This window comes from Quercus robur, chromosome 1, assembly GCF_932294415.1.
Source record: "Quercus robur chromosome 1, dhQueRobu3.1, whole genome shotgun sequence".
Classification (NCBI taxonomy): Eukaryota; Viridiplantae; Streptophyta; class Magnoliopsida; order Fagales; family Fagaceae; genus Quercus; species Quercus robur.
This window is the reverse complement of record NC_065534.1, coordinates 5,793,815-5,818,090: the sequence shown is the minus strand read 5'-3', so window position 1 is coordinate 5,818,090 and position 24,276 is coordinate 5,793,815. Positions and strand designations below refer to the sequence as shown.

Genomic DNA, 24,276 nt, shown 5'->3' with positions numbered 1-24,276 from the left:
TCCAGTCGCGAGTCTCTTGCTGAGTGCACAATCTTGAGCTTTTCTTCACACTCTCTCACACACTACCCTTACATGATTCTCACCTAAATACAGGGTTTCTAAGTGCTGAATTACAAGCAAATTGGCACAAAATAAAGCCAACAAGATGGTTGATTAAATTCAACCTTACAATCTCCCCCTTTGACTATTTCGTGACAAAACCTTAAAACAAACTCTAGACTTAACATGTGAGTTGGGAACAGTTGAACAAAACTCACTCACACCTAACTCTAGGATCTATGTGGCTCTTGAACCATAAGAATAAGTATCTCCTGAAAAACAACAACACAATATGATCATTGTATGCAGAAAACTTGTAATGCATATAGAGCAAGCACAATGAGATCAAGCAAAATGGAATTAAACAATAAGCCATGACTTGACCAAAAATGAACAATCACTGTAAATAGTGACCACAATGCTTATTCACACAGGGAATGAACACCCGAACATGCAGGCTAATAAATTCAATGCAAAGTATCATTTGCATGTCCAACACTCAACCAATTCAACAACTCAAGGTAATTGCATTAAGGATATAAAATCCAACAAAGGGCACAAGAGTGATGTACTTAAAGAAAATGCATAACATTAATCAACAAGTACTACACTACAAAGCAAGGGTACAAATCTAAATATTGAATAAAAAAGCTTATATATATAAACCAATGATCCAAAAGCTTTTAACCACAAACACTAAAACCATATCCACACAAGCACTGTAATCATATCCAAGAGTTTATAAAAGCTGTAAGTAAATAGCTATAAACTAGACTAGCAAAACAAAAGTTTGTTAGGCTATCCAAAAGTATGTGTGAGTGTATGTATCAGCTTCCTCTTGCTCCCCCTGTCACTATGCACATTTCCTTTTTCTTGTGTTGCTTTCCCCCTTACTTTATGCTATATTTCTCTCCATTTTTGACACGAATAGCTAAAGGTTGACCTCCAGTTTTTGTTGAATAGCATCTAATTGTGTCTCAATGGTTGTGAGACGCATTTGAACTTAATTGTTGGTGGAGAAGAGAACTTTTTCAAACTCGACAATACGCTGATGTAGACTCGCAAACAAAGTACCCAACCTGTCACCTTAATGGCTGGATTGTTCATGCTAAGTGCCAGTTGTCTGTAGCATAAGAGTAATGGGAGAAGCAGTCTCGGTATGCACAGGTGTAGCAGAGCCATGACCAGATGAAGTGGCATGAAGGAAGGGTTCACTCTTAGGTGCTTTAGAGGAGTGACTCTAACTTGCTTGAAGAGATATCATGGATAATGGTCGAAGACGTGGCAGTATTTTTCCATATGTTGGGGGACGAATACCTTCAAGGACCATGATCTTCATAAGAAGACTACAGAAAGGGAGGCATGTTCGTGCTGCCGATCGAGCTGCTGTTTTCCTAATGGTCTGAAAAATGTGGGCACAAATGTCAATTACAACTCCAGTGATGAGATCACATAGAAATTGCGCTCTTTCAAGGTTGATGAAAGTAGTGTTCAAGAGTGGGTATAAGGGGTATTTATACTGGTGTGTGTTTGGAATGCGAAGAGCCAGTTTTTCCTAAACAGAGTGGACTGGCGACTTGGCCTCGCAACTTGATTGAGTTGCGAGTCCAAGTCGCGAGCTAACTGAATGGCTAGACTGAACTTTTTGTCCTGTAGTGCTCTAGTAGGTGTGACTGTTCAGCTTATCTGCATGCTTCACTCGTGTGCATCCTTTGGTGACTTGCAAGCCACAAGCAAGCCGCGAGATCCAGTCGCAAATCCCTTGCTGAGTGCACAATCTTAAGCTTTTCTTCACACTCTCTCACACATTACCCTTACATGATTCCCACATAAATACAGAGTTTTTAAGTTCTGAATTACAAGCAAATTGGCACGGAATAAAGCCAACAAGATGGTTGATTAAATTCAACCTTACAAAAACATAATTGTTATTGTTGTTGTTGGTCTCTCTCAAAGTAAAAAAATGGTTAAAAAGTCGAGGAAAGTGGAAAAATGAAGTTATAATTTCATATCACAACACTAATTGGTGCTAGTTTTATTAGGTGTTTATCTCCCCAAGAGTGACAATGAATATAATATATGTCATTTCACCAATATAATAGGTTTTTTTGACTTATTTTTTTCGTAATTGGTGATACATTAGTTTATAAAGCTCATTGAATAATTTCTCTAATGATCAACGATCCCCTTATATAATAGAGGGTTTTACTAATTAAATTCACAAAATTATACAACATTGATGTGAGAGAAGGGAGAACTTCAAAAATACCTAATAATCTTTGAGAGATGCTACGTCTATAATATTTTTACAACAAATTACAGGTGATTAGTTGCTATTAGTTCAAATTTGAAACTAATACTAAGATTACTTTTTTGTCCTAACAATAACAACCAGTAACAACCTACCACCTGTGATTTGTTGTAAAAATGTTGTAGATATATCAATTCTCATAATCTTTTGTACTTATGCTAATACCTAAATTAGTATTTATGAAAAATGTAATATGAACTAATGTTTGTTAAATCAAAATTATTGCACCGACACTTTTGTCAACAAAAATATATTTGTAGATAATAGCTATCCAACACGACCGACTGTAAGTTTTGCATTGTGCTTGAAGACTCTGTTCAAGTCATACTGAAAAACACGTAGTAAATGTACAATGCTAAAGCACAATAATAAAGGACCCGACGACGGCTGGTCAAGTAGAACAATATTGAAAATTATTGCTATCTTTAAATGAAGGGGCCAGGTCTTATTAAGACAAAGTCTCTCTTAAGCCAACTTAGATTTTGACTTTAATTCTAAATTTTAATATACACGTTTGTCCTACCCTTATGTCTTACTTTATCGTGGAAGACAAATACCCTTTAGCTTTCAATAGAATGTGCCTCTAAATTGATAAAAATTTGTATCTCTAGCCATCATCCAGCCAAACACCGCCTTTACCTACTCTGTACATCTGGACTTCGTTCATGAAAATGAAATTGAGCTACGTGGTGGGAAACTTCTAATCATATTGACTGTCAATATTTTAGATTTGATTCATTAAAAAGAGATTTGGAATGATATTTAAATCATTGACACAGCCTGTAAATGGAAAAAACAAAAACATCATTTTCAAGAATGATTGTGGAGTTCACTATATAAAGGGTTGGCATTCATTGTTAGCCATACAAGTCTAAGGACTAATCCTTTGGCAATTAGAGTTGAAATGGGTACCTTGAAACATCTGGGGCATTGGCCTCAGCTGGTTTATGCTTTAACCTTTTGCATTATAGCTACTAGTGTAGTAGCTGATAAGCCTTATATTTATGCTTCACCTCCTCCACCACGTTATTACTATGAGTCACCACCTCCACCATTGAAATCTTCACCACCACCACCTATCTACTACCATAAGTCTCCCCCACCACGATCTCCATCACCACCTCCTGCATATATTTACAAGTCTCCACCTCCTCCATCTCCCTCTCCTCCACCACCTTATGTCTATAAATCACCACCTTCTCCATCACCATCTCCTCCACCACCTTACATTTATAAATCACCACCACCACCTTCACCATCACCACCTCCACCATATGTTTACAAGTCCCCACCTCCTCCATCTCCATCCCCACCAACTCCTTATGTTTACAAATCACCACCACCACCATCACCTTCAGCTCCTCTGCCTTATGTTTACAAATCTCCTCCTCCACCATCTCCATCACCTCCCCCTCCATATGCCTACAAATCCCCACCACCCCCACTCCCATCTCCATCTCCACCTCCTCCATACATCTATAAGTCTCCACCACGACCCTCATCATCTCCTCCTCCTCCTTACATTTACAAATCACCACCACCACCATCTCCATCACCCCCTCCTTCATATGTTTACAAGTCACCACCACCACCACCGCCATCACCATCACCCCCTTCTCCATATGTTTACAAGTCACCACCACCACCATCTCCATCACCTCCTCCCCCTTACGTCTATAAATCTCCACCACCACCCTCACCATCACCTCCTCCTCCTTACATCTATAAATCACCACCACCGCCTACACCATCCCCTCCTCCTCCTTACATTTACAAATCGCCACCACCACCATCTCCATCACCACCTCCTCCATATGTTTATAAATCTCCACCACCACCCTCACCTTCACCTCCTCCTCCTTACGTCTACAAATCTCCACCACCACCCTCACAGTCCCCCCCTCCTCCTTATATTTACAAATCGCCACCACCACCATCTCCATCACCACCTCCTCCATATGTCTATAAATCTCCACCACCACCCTCACCTTCACCTCCTCCTCCCTACATTTACAAATCACCGCCACCACCATCTCCATCACCACCTCCTCCCTATGTTTATAAATCTCCACCACCACCCTCACCATCTCCTCCTCCTCCTTACATTTACAAATCACCACCACCACCATCTCCATCACCACCTCCTCCATATGTCTATAAATCTCCACCACCGCCTACACCATCCCCTCCTCCTTACATTTACAAATCGCCACCACCACCATCTCCATCACCACCTCCTCCATATGTCTATAAATCTCCACCACCACCCTCACCTTCACCTCCTCCTCCCTACATTTACAAATCACTGCCACCACCATCTCCATCACCACCTCCTCCCTATGTCTATAAATCTCCACCACCACCCTCACCTTCACCTCCTCCTCCCTACATTTACAAATCTCCACCACCACCATCTCCATCACCCCCACCTCCATATGTTTACAAGTCACCGCCACCATCATCTCCATCTCCTCCACCTCCATACGTTTACAAATCACCACCACCTCCCTCTCCATCACCTCCTCCTCCATATGTTTACAAGTCACCACCTCCCCCATCTCCATCACCACCTCCTCCCTATGTTTACAAGTCACCTCCTCCACCATTTCCTTCACCTCCTCCTCCTTATGTCTATAAGTCACCACCTCCTCCATCTCCTTCACCCCCACCTCCTTACGTCTACAAATCACCACCCCCACCTTCTCCTTCACCTCCCCCTCCTTACATTTACAAATCTCCACCACCCCCATCTCCATCGCCTCCTCCTCCCTATGTCTACAAGTCACAACCTCCTCCATCTTCTTCACCGCCACCTCCATACGTCTACAATTCTCCCCCTCCCCCGTCCCCCTCTCCACCGCCTCCTTATTACTAAAACTCACCTCCTCCTCCATTAAAGTCCCCACCACCTCCAACTTACTACTATAAGTCTCCACCTCCTCATTTTCCATCACCATCACCACCACCACCACCTCCATACTACTACATTTCTCCTCAACCACCATCTCACCATCATTGTCCAATTCCTCCATATTTCCATAACTCACCACCGCCATTTGACTGGGAACATCCACCATACTTCCACAAATCTCCTCCTCCACCTTCTGATGAGTCATCCTCACCCCCACCTCCAGAATACTTTTGAAGTTTTAATTTATCCCTTATTAAATGGTCATTTTGAATAATAATCAATTATCTTTGGATTTTTTGTATTGTATAATTCTTTTTACAGATTTGAATTTTATTTACGAACAAGTGACCTTCTGTACTATAAAAACATGAAATGGAGAGCCCAAATGATCTATATTATATGTACGAAGAATTCCGTTGTATTATTTTCTGTAATGTATGCCAGAAATTCAAGTTCTTAAAGAAATTCTGTGTATATTTCTATTTTTGTAATCAATGCCTACCAGAAATTCAAGTTCTTAAAGAAGTTTTGTTTATATTTCTATTTGCACGACTACAAGTCACTGTTATAACAAATGTCATCTAAACATTCTGGTTCTTGTTGCTGCAATATGCAAGGGTTAATATATCTCAAAATCCAAAATCAAGTTTGTTTTAAACAATTGCAGATGTTCAAAATTCAATCAAAAACACCTGGGTTGATATGATTTATATCCATGCATTCTAAGTGTATTCGATTTTTTAAGTTGAATCCACAACATTACTCATAAAAATGTATTTTCTAATGGTTTAACTTAAAATCTTGGCTAACTAGAGGGTGTGGTAATTAGTTTTATGACAATAATTTGTTATCTCAACAAGTATAACATATCTTGACATAGATGACTAACCAACCATTATGGTTTCACGTCAATGGTAGACCATACACACGACCCTAACTCGTTTAGTAACCCAAAAATGATTAAGCGATTGGTGACTTTTTGTGTGTGTGTGTGTGTGTGTAAGGTTGGGACCAATTGTAGCAGTTGTACATGAGGTTCTTACTTGTATTTTTTTTTAAAAATTTTAATTTTATTAAAAAGATATAAAAATAGTGACCAGTCGTGAATGGTTTGTAGTAATTATCCGATTGCACAAATGGCAATTTTCCTTCACTCCAAACCACGACAAATTTGTTTTTGTTTTTGTCTTTGATTAAGCAATAGAGAACAAACAAAGTATGATTAATCATAGAGTGCTTTCACCTAGGGGTGTTTGCGGTGCGGTGCGGTTTTGGGCCAGTTTTAGTACCGTGCTTTGCGATGCGATTTAGCCAAAATCATAACCACACCGCATCTCATTTTTGTGGTCACATGTGCGGTGCGGTTTGACTTAGATTTTAGCCAAAACTATGACTACACTGCATTTCATTTTTGCGATCACATGTGTGGTGCGGCATATAAGATGCGGTTTGAAGTCGATATATATTTCAAATTTTGAGTTTTTCCTACCCAGTCCAAAATTGATTTTTCCCTTTGTTTTTGGCCAAATTTTAAACTATTGAGCTAGTTTTTCTTAATTTTAGGCTGATTTTCCTAATCAACACTTGATAGGGTTATTAAACTTTTTTTTTTTTTTTTTGAAAGCTAGGGTTAATAAACTATTAATAATATATTCAATATTAAAAAAATAAATATATTAATATATAATGAGGTTGCGGTGCGGTGCGGTGAGGTGCGGTGCGGTTTATGCAGTTTCTTATTATAAAATTACAAACTGCACTACACCATGCAGTGCGGTACATTGTTACTTACGGTGTGGTGCGGTTATGGCATTTTATAGGTGGTTTTGGTGTGGTTTCTGCATTTTGTGCGGTTTTTTGCAGTTTGGTGAACACCCACTCATTGTCCATTGGGCTCTTTTGTTTTTGTTTTTCTCCACAACCTACTACCCCGCTGGAACCATTTTTATTTTTATTTTTTTTGTAAAGTAAAATTCTAGTACTACTTTTTTTTTGTAAAGAATAAAATATTATTCCAATTAAAACTTAACTACCAAAAATTTCAATATTATTAAAAGAAGTTTCATTATGTATTTAAAATTAATTTATAATACATTATAATTTTTGGGTTTCTGTAAAAACATTATATTTATACTATGTGTATTCATCATGTAATTTACAATGACTTTTATTTATTTATTTGTACTATCTGTTTTGGTATTAAAATTCAATTATATCATTAAATTATTTGTTATTTTTTATATGATTTTTTTTATAAATTATATAAAAATAAACTTATGGCATTCACTCCATAAACTAGAGGCATTATATTATTGGGTTGCTTAGAAGAAATAGAAAAAGAAAACTAGGAAGAAACTAAAAATGTGCTAGTACGGAAAAAGGAAACTGAGACCGCATGGACATCACAATTCCTTACATATGAGCATAATTCTAATGCTCCTCAAGATGGCAATGTTTTTATTTTATTTTATTTTGAAAGCTAGCCTAATCTAAAAAATTGCATTAGGAGTAGTAGTAGTACCCTAAATTTAGATTCTACATTTATAGTCATTGTTGCTAAACACGAGGTAAATCCAATAATAATGATAGCATTGGGTGCTAAACTAAAGTTGAACCTCCAGTAGTAGCAGTTCTAATTAATCTTTTATCCAAAAAAAAAAAAAAAAAAAAAACCCTCTAGTAGCAGATTTTACTTTCGAATTTTATTTTATTTTAAAGATTTTTCTAAGCTATACTTCTTACAAATGATACCAGTTTGACCTTTGAAGAGACAATATATCAACATTTATTGTTCAGGGTCTTATAATTTAGTGATTTTATCCAGTTCTTTCATGTAAAAGATTTTGAGTTCAAATTAATCTCTCCCCCTCACTTATTATAAGAAGAAAATATATATGTCAACATTTCCAGAGAATTTAGGTGCTAAAAAAAACAAAATTTCTAGAGAATTTAAAATAATTTTGTATATAATTTGACATAGGTAGGACAGTAGGATTTAAATTTTATGAAAAAATTGTTTATTTTCAAAGTCCGAAAAAATAATAATTTACGGCATCTTCGCAAGAAACATAGACCAATATAGAGTACAGATACATTGAGGGGGAATAAAAGATAAACCAGATAAAAATTGCCAAACACTAAATAATCTCTCGAGATTGAATGGGAACCAATAAGCGCAATTATTGAAAAAATAATATACATGTGGGGCTAGAGAGTTTGTGGTCCCGGCCCACTTTCCATTAGGGCCCAAGGTCCGTGCCGATGATAAGCGGTGAAAGTCCAAATGGCCTAGAGGTGCAGCCGAGGATGACCCTGTCCTCGGCGTCCCGAGGCCTAAAAGGGGAAGAATGACACATCATCAAAAGGCAGTCTCCAAAGTGCTCCCAGAAGAAAAGGCGAGTAGAATGGGACTCGCACGGGGGTATAGTGTGGGAGTGGTTCAAGGAAAAGATGTCACCTCCGCATTGAATGCGTCAGCAAACGTCCTAACCTCATTGATGGGAAAAGACCCCTGAATAGTAAGGTTTCGGTTATTGCAACTAACAGAAAGTGGAGGGAGGCGGCTGATGGGACAGGCACTCGAGTAGTTACCTGCCTGATTGACAGATGGAAGGTCAGGATCAACTGAGAAGGGCTATATAATGTAAGGATTCATGCGCCAAAGAGGGGTGCCCAAAAAGTGAAAGGAAGAATAAGAACATTAAGTTCAATGGACAAGGTCCATGAACAAACTTGGTTCACCTCTGTGCGTCCACCATGAACACCATGACCATCCACTGTCTAGTTACCAAGGCCTAGCCTTTCAGCCCACGCTCTACAAATTTTATTGTTTGGGTCTTTAACGTACGAACCCAATACCATTTTGGGGTCGTTACAATTTGAGTCCTTACAATTGGCGCCATCTATGGGAAAGGCTTGTGCGTTGGCACAGGTGGTGGTAGGATCGAGCTCCTGTCGAACAAGGGACTGAAAAAGCCCATCCGTCATTTCCAGCAGCACGCTATTGTTGCCCTAATATAAAGTTCCACTAGGGGCTACGCTTCGAAGCACCAGTGGCGTGGACAGTTCTAGGGGCTTTTAACATTATGTCAACGCCCCATACCTTGGTCGAGGTGCTAATCCTCGAAACTTTAAGCAAAAATCTAAGTTTTAGATAGAACCAAGGTATTGCATGGTCCTCGGACTCAAACCTATGGGGAAACCAACTACTTTTAGCAAAAATCTAAGTTTTGGACAGAACCAAGGTATTGCATGGTCCTCGGACTCAAACCTATGGGGAAACCAACTACTTAAAGAAAATCTAAGTTTTGGACAGAACCAAGGTATTGCATAGTCCTCGGACTCAAACCTATGGGGAAACCAACTACTTTAAGCAAAAATCTAAGTTTTGGACAGAACCAAGGTATTGCATGATCCTCGGACTCAAACCTATGGGGAAACCAACTACTTTAAGCAAAAATCTAAGTTTTGGACAGAACCAAGGTATTGCATGATCCTCGGACTCAAACCTATGGGGAAACCAACTACTTAAAAAAAATCTAAGTTTTGAATAGAACCAAGGTATTGCATAGTTCTCGAACTCAAACCTATAGGGAAACCAACTACTTTAAGCAAAAATCTAAGTTTTGGACAGAATCAAGGTATTGCATGGTCCTCGGACTCAAACCTATGGGGAAACCAATTACTTAAAGAAAATCTAAGTTTTGGACAGAACCAAGGTATTGCATGGTCCTCGGACTCAAACCTATGGGGAAACCAACTACTTAAAGAAAATCTAAGTTTTGGACAGAATCAAGGTATTGCATGGTCCTCGGACTCAAACCTATGGGGAAACCAACTACTTAAAGAAAATCTAAGTTTTGGACAGAATCAAGGTATTGCATGGTCCTCAGACTCAAACCTATAGGGAAACCAACTACTTAAAAAAAATCTAAGTTTTGGACAGAACCAAAGTATTGCATGGTCCTCGGACTCAAACCTATGGGGAAACCAACTACTTTAAGCAAAAATCTAAGTTTTGGACAGAACCAAGGTATTGCATGGTTCTCGGACTCAAACCTATGGGGAAACCGACTACTTAAAAAAAATCTAAGTTTTGGACAGAATTAAGGTATTGCATAATCCTCGGACTCAAACCTATGGGGAAACCAACCACTTTAAGCAAAAATCTAAGTTTTGGACAGAACCAAGGTATTGCATGGTCCTTGGACTCAAACCTATGGGGAAACCAACTACTTAAAGAAAATCTAAGTTTTGGACAAAACCAAGGTATTGCATGGTCTTCGGACTCAAACCTATGGGGAAACCAACTACTTTAAGCGAAAATCTAAGTTTTGGACAGAACCAAGGTATTGGATGGTTCTCGGACTCAAACCTATGAGGAAACCAACTACTTAAAGAAAATCTAAGTTTTGGACAGAACCAAGGTATTGCATGGTCCTCAGACTCAAACCTATGGGGAAACCAACTACTTTAAGCGAAAATCTAAGTTTTGGACAGAACCAAGGTATTGCATGGTCCTCGGACTTAAATCTATGGGGAAACCAACTACTTAAAAGAAAATCTAAGTACCAGGCCCGGCCTAACAACACACTCGGCACCTCGGATGATACCTTTGGCTCCCTAGAAGTATGTTCAAGTACAAGCTCAACTCCCCATGGGCATGGATAAGTTAGAATTTCGGGAGGTGATCCCAAATAAATCATATGTACAACCATTCATACATGTTAAGATAATTAGTTCAAAAACCATGAGGTTCGCAACAATAGTAAGCATCGGCAAGGAAGAAAAGAATTTCATATATGTGGTCGAAGAGTTCAACTACAAGAAAACTCTGAAGTCCTCAAAATAAAAGGGAAACTAGTTACCAGTTAAACTAGAAACAAATACAAAAGTTGGCCAGGGCTTCTACTTCTTCTTCAATTTCGTTTTGGCTACATCCTGGGAAGGCTGAGCAGGATTAGCCTCAGGGCCCTGGGAGACATCCCCTTCTTAGGAAGGCTGAGCAAAGTCAGCCTCGGTGCCCTTGGGGACATCAGTAAGGGAAATGGCCTGAAGGGGTTAAACAAAGATGGCTGGCTCCTCGGCAGCAGAAATCTGAGCACTAATCGTAGACTTGGCAGCCTCTTGAGGCATCTCGGGATTCAGATCTCCAGGTGCTTCTGTCGCCTCATGAGGCTCTCCTCCCTCAGGCGACTCGTTAGGAATGACAATGATCTGAGCAACTTCTAACCGAGCAGCCTTAGCCTCCTGTGGAACGCTCATAGTGTCGGAGCTAGCGGAGGCAGTCTCACGGATGGCTGGAGGATAAAATACGCTCTCCGCCTTCCACAAGTCGGACGAAGCCTCCACCCCAGCTCGTTTGAGGGCCTTGTCCCAAACCTGGGAGCAGTATAGCCTGCATACTCTAGGGATTTAAGCTTTAAGGAGGGCCTGGGTTTCAACCACCCCCGCCTCGTAGCTCTCCTCCTTAGCCTTGTCCTTAGCAGTTTTGGCCTCAGTCCTGGCAAACTCAACCTCCGTCTTGGCCCTCACGGCATCATCCCTGGCAAATTCCGCCACGCCCTTAGCATTGTCTGCTTCGATCAGTTTCTTCTTTAAATCACTGATCTGCTCCTTGGCAATCTCCAATTGCTCCTCGGCAGCAAGTAAGCGTCTCGTCTGTTCCTTGGCTTGTTTTTGGGCACCAGTTAAGCCTGCCTCAGCGCTATCCTTGGCTTTGGTTGCCTCCGTTATGTCCTCCTTGGCCTTCGCGAGGTCGAACTCGGAATTTTTGAGGGTTTGCGCAGCATCTATACGTTTATTGCGCTCAAGCTGTGCGGTCTTACTCTGCTCTTTAACTTCTTCCTCCATCCTATAGGTAGCCTGGATAGCCTGCCAATTTAAACAAACATGTTATGAACAAGAGTCTAGGAGCAAGAATCGACGGAGTTATAGGTTTTAGGAGCCTTACCGTACCCAGGTACCTCTTCACGCTGAGGGCAACCTCCTGTATCCTCATATTCTTCAACTCTCCCATATTAGTGGGAAGCAGCAAGGCCCTCTCTAGCGCGTCGGCCACATAATCACCTACGCCGTCTCTAAAGTTCCTCATGGATGCATCTTCTAGCAATGGCTCCCCATGGAGCATTGGGGCGGGAAGCCAAGCACTCGGCGCGGATTGGGCATCGATCCCTTTCCCCCGGCCTTGATGCTCAATCTTTAATTGCTTTTGGGCTCGCGGGGTTTCGTCCCCCTCCTAAGAGGATTAGGATTTTCCCCCATCCATTGGTTCCTTACCCTTGAGACTCCTCTTTCTCTTTGAGTCAGTGGGCTCAGGCTGAGGAGGCGGAGTTGATTGAGGAGGAGCAGGAAGTTTGGGGTGGGGAGATTGCGACTGCAACTTGGAAGAGGAAGACCTTGTCTGGATAGGCTGGGGCTGGGGTTGGGGAGTTGGAGCATTGGATTGCGGCTTTCCCTGTGCACCCTTCCCCGGCTGACCCTCAATGAGGTCGAATAAGCTGGTCGGGGGCTTTCTTTTAAGACCCATCTCGGCTCGAGAGGATGTTCCCACTGATAACAGTTCTGCTTCGGACAAGTCAGGGTCACCCAAATCACCAGAAGGATCCTCAGATGGGTCAGCTTGGTCAAATGCCCCAAATCCCTCCTCGAATAGACCCAAATCATCTTCGTCCTCTGCTGCCTGGTGAGACGGGGAAGAGCCCGCCAACAGGATGCCCTCCGGGATAGGAGATCCTTCAGAGATCAAAAACCCATTCTCGACTACAGTAATTTTCGGAAGTCGAGGATTGTTAGCGCTAATCACATGCTTTGGGTCGGCAAATGACTTCTGGATGGAATCGTATCCTAAGATTTTGCGAGCGGCTCTAACTTGACCATCCTCGTCATTTACAAAAACCGCCGCTTGAAGAACAGTCTCCAAATCCACCCGGTTGACCAAATGAAAGTGTCAGTGAAAGGCGTGTGGATCTGCAAAAAAAGGCATGTACATGGTTAGTAACCAAACCACACCAAATTAAAGACGGTGCAAAGGATTGGCACCCTCCTACTCTCTACACCCACCTGGTTCTCCCTCCACGATTGGGCAAGGAAGGTCATCGTGCCATTCCTCAGATACGACAAGAAAGTCCTTGTTCAACCCTTTGTTGGACTCGGGGAGGCACTGGATTAGCCGAACCCTATCGTCTCTCGTCTTCATGTAGTAGGATTTGCCCCTCAAATTTTGGAGGTTGTAGCACCAATTTACGTCATGATGGGTTAGTCTTAGCCCCTTTTTTTGTTTAAAGCATTCACACAACCCAGAATCCTAAACATATTGGCAACGCACTGGGTGGGAGCTAATTGGAAATGCCTAAGGTAACTCCTCATTACCGGCCCCATGAGAATTCTCATACCCCCCTCTACGAAGGCGAGAAGGGGAATTACCACCTCGCCCGTCCTCTTAAGATGCCACTCTCCCTCCTTGCAGTGCCTCAAACTTACGTTGACGGGAATCCTATAGTCGACGATGAACTTTTCCATCGCCTCTTCGGTCTCAACCAATTTTTTCAATTTAACCATCTCTAGGAACTACTGAACAGACTCAGAGGATGATGAGAGAAGGAGAGGAATAAGAGAAAAATGAACCCAGAAGAGAAAAAGCACGAGTTAATGAGAGCAGAAAACTTACAGAAAGAAGGAAAGGTTCCTCGAACAGGCTTTTTGTGCTGGAGATAGACTTGAATTTGGATGAAAGTTTGACTGAACCCAGGATATGTGCGCTAGAACTCTTAAGTGCGAAAGTAAAGAGACAAATCAGTTCTAGAAATTATTTATACCTCCCATCAAAAGTAACTGCACGAATTTTCCCGCCCATAAAGGTAAGGAAATCTCTACCGTTAGATTACCATCGCGCCGTTGAACGTGGGAAGTACAGAGCCGCCCGCATTTAATGAAGACACGTTTCTCCTTCTAAGGCTCCAAGAATGTGTCTCGGGCAGACGAAAAGTCTCTGGAACTGATAGATGACAAGGATTGACAAGCTTTGGCAGATGCCTGATGTCATCAAAACCCTCTTCTTCGTCCGAGGATCCGGACAGTAGGATTTTGAGGGGCTATTGTGGGGCCAGAGAGTTTGTGGTCCCGACCCACTTTCTATTAGGGCCCAAGGCCCGTGCCGAGGAGAGTAGTTGTCGAGGACAAGCAGCGAAAGTCCAAATGGCCTAGAGGTGCAGCCGAGGATGACCCTGTCCTCAGCATCCCGAGGCCTAAAAGGGGAAGAACGACACGTCATCAAAAGGCAGTCTCTAAAGCGCTCCCAGAAGAAAAGGCGAGTAGAATAGGACTCGCACGGGGGTACAGTGTGGGAGTGGTTCAAGGAAAAGACGTCACCTCCGCATTGAATGCGCCAGCAAACGTCCTAGCCCCATTGATGGGAAAAGACCCTTAAATAGTGTGGCTTCGGTTATTGCAACTAACAGAAAGTGGAGGGAGGCGATTGATGGGACAGGCACTCGAGTAGTTACCTGCCTGATTGACAGATGGAAGGTCAGGATCAACTGAGAAGGGCTATATAATGTAAGGATTCATGCGCCAAAGAGGGGTGCCCAAAAAGTGAAAAGAAGAATAAGAACATTAAGTTCAATGGACAAGGTCCATGGACAAACTTGGTTCACCTCTGTGCGTCCACAATGAACACCATGACCATCCACTGTCCGGTGACCAAGGCCTAGCCTTTCAGCCCACGCTCTACAAATTTTATTGTTTGAGCCTTTAACGTACGAACTCAATACCATTTTGAGGTCGTTACAATTTGAGTTTTTACAATACATATTAAACAAATTAAAAACATAATTGTTATTGTTGTTGTTGGTCTCTCTCAAATTAAAAAATGGTTAAAAAGTCGAGGAAGTGAAAAATGAAGTTATAATTTCATATCACAACACTAATTGGTGTGAGTTTTACTTAGGTGTTTATCTCCCCAACAGTGACAATGAATATAATATATGTCATTTCACCAATATAATAGATTTGTTTGACTTTTTTTTTTTTTTTTTTTTTTTTTGTAATTGGTGATACATTAGTTTGAATAATTTCTCCAACGATCAATGACATGATACTCACTCCACTCATATGATAGCGGGCTTTACTAATTAAATTCATGAAATTATACAACATTAATGTGAGAGGAGTGAGAACTTCGAAAATACCTAATAATATTTTGTACTTATGCTAATCCTAAATTAGTATTTATGAAAAATGTAATATGAACTAATGTTTGTTAAATCAAAATTATTGCACCGACACTTTTGTCAACAAAACAATATTTGTAGAAAATAGCTATCCAACACAACCACCAAGACAGTAAGGTTTGTATTGTGCATGAAGATTGTTCAAGTCTTACTGAAAAACACAAGGTAAATATTTGCCAAAACACAATAATAAAGGAGCCGACGGCAGGTCAAGTAGAACAACATTGAAAGCTATTGCTATCTTTAAATGAAGGGGCCAGGTCTTATTAAGACAAAGTCTCTCTTAAGCCAACTTAGATTTTGACTTTAATTCTAAATTTTTATTTACACGTTTGTCCTACCCTCATGTCTTACTATATCGTGGAAAGACAAATACCCTTTAGCTTTCAATAGAATGTGCGTATAAATTGATAAAAAATTGTATCTCTAGCCATCATCCAGCCAAACACCGCCTTTACCTACTCTGTACATCTGGACTACGTTCATGAAAATGAAATTGAGCTACGTGGTGGGAAACTTCTAAGCATATTGACTGTCAATATTTTAGATTTGATTCATTAAAAAGAGATTTGGAATGATGTTTAAATCATTGACACAGCCTGTAAATGGAATAAACAAAAACATCATTTTCAAGAATGATTGTGGAGTTCACTATATAAAGGGTTGGCATTCATCGTTAGCCATACAAGTCTAAACGACTAATCCTTTGGCAACTAGAGTTGAAATGGGTACCTCGAGACATCTGGGGCAGTGGCCTCAGCTGGTTTATGCTTTAGCCTTTTGCATTATAGCTACTAGTGTAGTAGCTGATAAGCCTTACATTTATGCTTCACCTCCTCCACCAGAGCATTCTCCTCCACCGCCTTATTACTATGAGTCACCACCTCCACCATTGAAATCTTCACCACCTCCCCCTATCTACTACCATAAGTCTCCCCCACCACAATCTCCATCACCACCTCCTCCATATATTTACAAGTCTCCACCTCCTCAATCTCCTTCTCCTCCACCACCTTATGTCTATAAATCACCATCTCCTCCACCACGATATGTTTACAAGTCCCCACCTCCTTATGTTTACAAATCACCACCACCACCACCACCACCATCTTCACCTCCTCTGCCTTATGTTTACAAATCTCCTCCTCCACCATCTCCATCACCTCCCCCTCCATATGTCTACAAATCCCCACCACCTCCATCTCCATCTCCACCTCCTCCATACATCTATAAGTCTCCACCACCACCCTCACCATCCCCTCCTCCTTACATTTACAAATCACCACCACCACCATCTCCATCACCACCTCCTCCCTATGTTTATAAATCTCCACCACCACCATCACTCTCACCTCCTCCTCCTTATGTCTATAAATCACCACCACCACCATCTCCATCACCTCCTCCTCCATATATTTACAAGTCACCACCACCACCATCTCCATCTCCTCCACCTCCATATGTTTACAAGTCACCACCACCACCACCGCCATCTCCATCACCTCCTCCACCCTACATTTACAAGTCACCACCTCCTCCATCTCCATCACCACCTCCTCCCTATATTTATAAATCTCCACCACCACCACCACCCTCACCACCTCCTCCTTATGTCTATAAATCTCCACCACCACCTTCACCTTCACCATCCTCTCTTCCTCCTTATGTTTACAAATCGCCACCACCACCATCTCCATCACCCCCTCCACCTTACATTTACAAGTCACCACCTCCTCCATCTTCATCTCCACCTCCTCCCTCTGTCTATAAATCTCCACCACCACCGTCACCCTCACCTCCTCCTCGTTATATTTACAAATCACCACCACCATCTCCATCCCCTCCTCCTCCATATGCTTACAAGTCACCACCTCCCCCATCTCCATCCCCACCTCCTCCCTATGTTTATAAATCTCCACCACCACCCTCACCCTCACCCTCACCTCCTCCTCCATATATTTACAAATCACCACCACCTTCATCCCCATCACCTCCTGCTCCATATGTTTACAGGTCACCACCACCACCATCTCCATCCACTCCTCCTCCATATGTTTACAAGTCACCACCTCCCCCATCACCATCCCCACCTCCTGCCTATGTCTATAAATCTCCACCACCACCCTCACCCTCACCTCCTCCTCCATATGTTTACAAATCACCACCACCTCCATCCCCATCACCTCCTCCTCCATATATTTACAAGTCTCCACCTCCCCCATCTCCATCCCCACCTCCTCCCTATGTCTATAAGTCACCACCTCCTCCGTCTCCATCACCACCTCCTCCCTATGTTTACAAGTCACCTCCTCCTCCATCTCCTTCACCTCCTTCTCCTTATGTCTATAAGTCAACACCTCCTTACGTTTACAAATCACCACCCCCACCTTCTCCTTCACCTCCCCCTACCTACATTTATAAATCTCCGCCACCCCCATCTCCTTCTCCCCCACCTCCGTACGTCTACAAATCTCCCCCACCCCCATCTCCCTCACCACCACTTCCTTATTACTATAAGTCACCTCCTCCTCCATTAAAGTCCCCACCACCTCCAAAATACTACTATAAGTCTCCACCTCCTCCTTCTCCATCACCACCACCTCCATACTACTATGTTTCTCCTCCACCCCCATCTCGTCATCACTGGCCAATTCCTCCATACTTCCATAACTCACCACCGCCATTTGAGCATGAACATCCACCATACTTCCACAAATCACCTCATCCACCTTCTTATGAGTCTTCCTCACCCCCATATTACTACAAATCACCCCCACCTCCAGAATACTATTAAGTTTAAATTTACCCTTTATTAAATGATCAAATGATCAATTTGAATTGTTTGAATAATAATCAGTTTCGTTTGGATTTTATTTATCGTACAATTCTTTTTGCAGATTTGAATTTTATATAGGAACAAGTGTCTTCTATACAATAAAGGCATGAAATGGAGAGTCCAAATGATCTCTATGTATGAAGAACTCAATTGTATTATTTTCTGTAACCAATGAATGACTGAAATTCAAGTTCTTTAAGAAGTTCTATGTATATTTCTGATTTGCCCAACTACATGTAATTTTTATTACAAATGTCATCTAAGCATTCTGGTTCTTGTTGCAATATGCAAGTTTTTATATATCTTAAATCCCAAATCAAGTTTGTTTTATACAACTGCAAGTGATTAAGATTCAATCAAGAAAACCCTGGTTTGTATAATTTTTATCCATGCATTCTAAGTGCGTTCATTTGAGTTTAATCCACCGCCTTATGATAATGTACTTCCTAATGCTTTTAGCTATAAATCTTGCCTATCGATCTAGAGGACGTGCATGTCTACTTTTAGACGAGGAAAGACTAACTTATTTTGATTTTTATCTTAGCAAGTTTAAAGTATCATGAAATAGATTACTAACAGTTACGGTTTCATGTCAATGGCAGACTATACAAACAACCCTAACTCACTTTGTATCCCAAAAATGATCGAGTGATTGGTGACTTTCTTTTTCAGGCAATGTGGGTATTGTAGCAGCATTACATGAGGTTCTTTCCAGTATATTTTTTTTTTTCCTTAAGATAGCTAGCGACCAGTCGTGAAGGGTCTTCAGTGATAATCCTATTGCACAAATGGCAATGTACCCTCACTCCAAACCACGGAAAATTTGTTTGTGTTTCTGAGATCTTACAATATGTTATTAATCTTGCAGTACAAGTTTTTCTTCCCTAGACCTCCAAAAATTTTGTGCATGGAAAGATGTCAGTTAAATTATGAGACTCAGGGCAAATAATGTGTAAATAAATATGATTAAGTAGAGTGCTTGCACCCACTATCCATCGGGGGGTGTCTTTCTCCATAACCAACTACCATACTCTCTCTCTCTCTCTCTGGTAATAAATGTTTAATTCTTACATTAGATATAACTTGAACTCACATGTGTGTGTGTTGTTTTTTAGAAGAACTCATATATGTGTGTAATTGTTTTTAATTTTACCATGCATATGCATGAGTTATATACTAATTTATTTTTATATATACTACCTCATAAATTTTTTATTCAATTATTGTTTTAAAAATTCAACAATTAGAATTGTACATTATTTTCGTTCTTAACATGTACGTCAATTTTTGTGCTAATATGATGTTATTTACTTATTGATCCATAAATTCACCAAGTTTTGTATATAATTTTAATAGACAAAAAACTAAGAATAAAAACATAGGTTAATTGCACTTTCCCCCCAAACTGTGGGGCTATTTTCAGCCATTAACTATAAAATAATGTTTCTAAAAAAAAAAAAAAAAAATCTCCCTACTGTTAATAATTTCAATTACATTCAAGTTATCTCACAAAAAATTATGTCCATGAAACTGGCACATGACCCCGCTGTCATTTATAAAAATGTTGTTCTTAATCTGTACATCAAATATTTCCCCTTATTTCATGTCTGTTTGGAAACAACTTATTTAGCTGAAACTGAAAACTTTTTGCTGAAAGTATTATAGATAAAACTAAAATGTAGTTGAAATAGTACAATGAGACCCATAAATAGTACCAAAAAGTGTAACGGTACCCATAAATAGTAAAAAAAATAAGTTGAATAGTAAAAAAAAGCTGGTCTTTTAAGCCAATGCCAAATGCATAGTTCGTATCTATTTATTTTTTAGGCATGAAGGAAATGTGAGAATGTAAATTTAATTCATTGAGTCACATATTTCGAGAAAACTGTATATTCCATTAAAAAAAAATTTAATTGAAATTTCTAACCGTTAGCGGTAATGTATATTTTATCAATTAATCAAGAAGACATTACTCGATTATATAGTTTACATGAGTGGAAATATAATTATTGATTTATAATTATCTTGATATTTTGTATCTATAGAGGATATAAGGAGACAATATAATTTAAATAGAATTTATTGAAAAGCTCATCTAAATAATTATTAATTTATAAATATCTTGATATTTTGTATCTATAAAGATATAAGTAGACAATATAATTCAAATATAATTTATCGAAAAGCTCATCTAATTGAGAGACATTAAATGAAACTAGAATACCTTTGGTATATTATATGAGAATTTTAAAATTATCTTATAAAAATTAATTAATAATTATCAACAAATCATTCAAAGTAAAATTCTTGTTATATTATACACTATATGTTAGGGTTCATAGATATGTTAGCCAATCCTAGTGCCAAAACATAGTTTCATTTAAGCCATATATCAATAAAATTGTGTTAGGGTTGAGTCGAATTTAAAAGCTATTTAAGGATGATGAGTCTATGATCTTTTGCTTGTATCTTTACACTATAACGAACTTATTTTTATTGAAACATATTGTATTGGAAAGTAAACATCCATAGCTTCAAAATAGATAAAATTTGACACAATTTGGATGTTAAATGGGTTATATATGGTTGTTTGAAGTTCAAACAATTGTGCAATCTCTAGTCAAACAAAAACTTTGTTCAACATTTGCGGCAATTGCTTCTATGACCATTGAGAAAGCCTTTTTTCTCTTAAACCTAAATTGTGAGAAAACTCTCGTCGTGAGTTGGTCGGTCAAACTTCAAACCATATAAATTCTTAAACCTCTACAAATGTGTTTGTTGATGTATTAGAGTTCTTGGTTGATGCAGACAGGTTCTTTTATGATGGAAATTGCATAGAAGAGTTCGAAAGTTCTAGAGGTGGGAGGCAAATCGGTCGCTTGCTAAGGTTGTAAGTTGTGTCTAGTCTACATAGGTCTTGTGTGTTAGGTTCTACATGTGTATAGATAAATTGGCAATCATGTGAGCACAAATTTGTGAAGATATAGGTTACTAAATCTATAGATATGATTAAACGATACTCAATATGCTGGTATTTAGTGTACAAGAATAGGAAAGAAGCTGATTCAAGGATTTGGATTTTTCACAGCTTCGATCGATCAAGAGAATTTTCAATTGATCGAAGATCGCAGATCATCAAACATAAAAAGCCCATAACTTGTCCGTTTAAAACCCAAATCATAATCTGTTTGTTGCAGTATTTAAAGGACATTTAAGCTAACCCTAGAGAGCTTTTTGATTGAAAGAGAAATGTCTCTTGTGCCTCCTATTGTAGATCTAGGGTTTTTGTATCCAAAACTCTTTCAAATCTTCTACCGGTGTTATTCTTTGAAGAAACTCAAGATTTGGTGGTGTAGAAGTTGCTGCCTCATTCTAGTCATCAAGGGTGCTAGAGATGTAAATCTTCAAGGGTGGTCTTAGAGTCATAGACTAGAGGTCTATGTGAAGAAAAGTTTCAGATATCAAGCGTATTGAAGATCAAAGTGTGGATTGGAGGTTCACATTTAGAACAGATCCATATCAAAGAAGACTGAAGGTTTAAGAGCTAGGTTTGATAATCATAGTTAAGGTTACTACAAATTAAATATTCTTGACTGTAAATTTCTATTTGATAGCGGATTGTTCTTCTTGAGATTGGCCCCCCTGGATTTTTTACTTTGAAACTAGTTTGTTTTGTTGTTTTTTCTAGGTCATCATATCATTATCTTATTAGAGGTGGCAAAATCTGACACGACCCATGAACCCGACACGACTAACCCATTTATAAATAGGTCATGGGTTAAGGCTAAATGAGTTCGGGTCATATTCGGGTCGACACGGCTGACCCGTTTACTAAACAGGTCGTGTTCGTGTTCAACATATGAACCCGTTTGACCTGATTAGCTTATAAAGGTAATTTTACCAATTTACCCTTATAAACCTAGGTATATAAGATTACCTATTCTCTTATTCTCCTCCCTCACTACTAGATCTCAGTCACACCTCTCTCACTCTGTCTCTTTGTTTTTATCATCAGCCTTAACTCTCTGACTGTTCTTCTTCTCCTCAATACTCCAACTCTACAGATTCTACATTATTTAAAATCAAAACTCTAGCCGTCCCCATGTCTCTCAACCCTCTACTCTATCTTCCCTTCAAATCTCTAGCTGCCTCCACTACCGTCTCTTCTCCTCAAAACTGTAGCTACCTCTCTGCTCTCTCTTCTCCTTCACGGGTTCACAGCTTCACCAGTTCACCTCTTTCTTCAGCTTTCAACAGACGAATCCACTAGCAAGGTATATGAACAATGTCTATTTCTCACACTCATTTACAATTTTACACACACCACTTTTGCAAAAAAAAAATTGTTACTTTTCCAAGTTGAAAATCATGAATTATTTTAGTTCAAAAAAACAGAGTGAACGGTTCTATCATTGTCAAAAGCTAAAGCATTAGATATTAGATCTGTCATTGCTAGATCAGCTTGATTAGGAAGAGAACTAAAATTGGAAGGGAGATTTGCTCGGTTCTATTTTTTGTAAGAGAGACTAAGAAGTGAGATTCTCATAAAGGAAAAACAAAAAAGAGACAGAGAAGCGGGGAGGGAGATGAACTGAAAAGACTAAGAGAGCTATGTTGTGTTTATGTTATCTATTTGGGGAAGAGATTAGAGCATGAGATATTTTATATTTTTTATACAAAAAAATTCCACAGCCACACACCTATTTCTCATCACATGACTTTCTCTTGTTTTATTAGATGAATGTCTACCACATTTCAAACTTTAACGTATCTTTGTTTTGTTTGTATGAAATAAACTTTTTTGTGTTAAACTATCATGTTGATTGTTCAGTACTAATATTAGATCTGTTTGTTTGTTTGTTTGTTTTTTTTTTTTTTTTTTTTTTTTTTTTTTTTTTTTTTTTTTTTTTTTTCTAAATGTTGATTTTAAAATAATTGGGTCTTGCTCTATGTCTATGATTACTTTTCTGATTTTTTGTTTTTTTGTCCTCTTAAAATAAAATAATTGAAGATCCATTCGCTTGTTTTTTTTTGGTGTTAATCACTATACTGTTAACCATTTAGTACTAATATTAGACTTGTTTCTTTTTTGTTGATTTTAAAATTATTTGTTGTGATTTATGATTTCTTTTCAAGTTTATTTGTTTCTGTCATCTTAGAATTACTAATTTTCTGCTTAATAATTTCTCTTTAAATTTTTCTAGATGGAAAAAGATGAGATGCAGTGTATTGACACTAAAAATGAAGGTGAAGACATTGACTTAAAAGATAAACTTGATGCACTGGCTGAATTTCCTCCACCAAAGAAGTCTAAGTCTAAGACTAAGACAAATAATAAAAACAACAAAAGGAGGAGGACTTCAAGTGTTTGCCATTTCTTTCAAATGCTTCCTACAAAAGATGGAGAATGGCCTATTTGCAAATGCAAAAGGTGTGGAAAGGAATATATTTCTGTTGGAGTATATGGTATTGGAAATTTGATGCGCCATTCGAATGTATGTTGAATAAGAATGAGCACAAAGAAGACACCTCTTCAATGGAACCCTCAATCTCTTCTAATACAGTCTCTTAATTTGGATGTCTTTTAGTTTTTGTTCTGGCACTTGGATGGCTGGACTTAAATTTTGCCATCATGTGTATTTTGATATGCCATGTAATCATTTTGGTTTTTTAATCTTAAACTATGATTTCTTTTAGTTTTTGATATGGCACTTAGATGCCATGTAAAAATTTGTTTATTTTATTTTAGGGATAATTACACATAACCCACCTGTGGTTTGGGCGAAAATCACTTTACCTACCCGTGGTTTGAAAAGTATCACTTAACCCACCTGAGGTGTGTTTCCGTCACTCTCCGTAACCCACCTCGGTCTCTGCCGTTACAAAAACACCTTTTAACCCCAAAACAGAACATAACGCGAATCAAAACCCCCAAAACTCAAACACTTTT

At 39.3% G+C, this 24,276-nt stretch overlaps 1 protein-coding gene, 1 long non-coding RNA gene and 1 pseudogene across 2 annotated transcripts; all 3 read left to right on the top strand.

The window, feature by feature from the left end:
- Positions 1 to 3,227: 3,227 nt before the first annotated feature.
- LOC126717651 (extensin-2-like) lies at positions 3,228 to 5,796 on the top strand (annotated as a pseudogene).
- Positions 5,797 to 16,188: 10,392 nt separating this feature from the next.
- On the top strand, positions 16,189 to 18,610 carry LOC126717671 (extensin-2-like). Its single transcript, XM_050419509.1, has one exon. The coding sequence runs from the start codon at positions 16,215 to 16,217 to the stop codon at positions 18,282 to 18,284; it is 2,070 nt and encodes a 689-aa protein (XP_050275466.1). The 5' UTR covers positions 16,189 to 16,214; the 3' UTR covers positions 18,285 to 18,610.
- A 3,779-nt stretch (positions 18,611 to 22,389) lies between these two features.
- Positions 22,390 to 23,601, top strand: LOC126717721 (uncharacterized). The gene is made up of 2 exons (XR_007652728.1): positions 22,390 to 22,600; positions 23,531 to 23,601. It is a non-coding gene; the product is annotated as an uncharacterized LOC126717721 (long non-coding RNA).
- The last annotated feature ends 675 nt before the right edge of the window (positions 23,602 to 24,276 follow it).

Bases quoted from the DNA above. Each gene is read 5' to 3' on its own strand.
- LOC126717671 (XM_050419509.1), top strand. From the start codon at position 16,215: ATGGGTACCTCGAGACATCTGGGGCAGTGGCCTCAGCTGGTTTATGCT.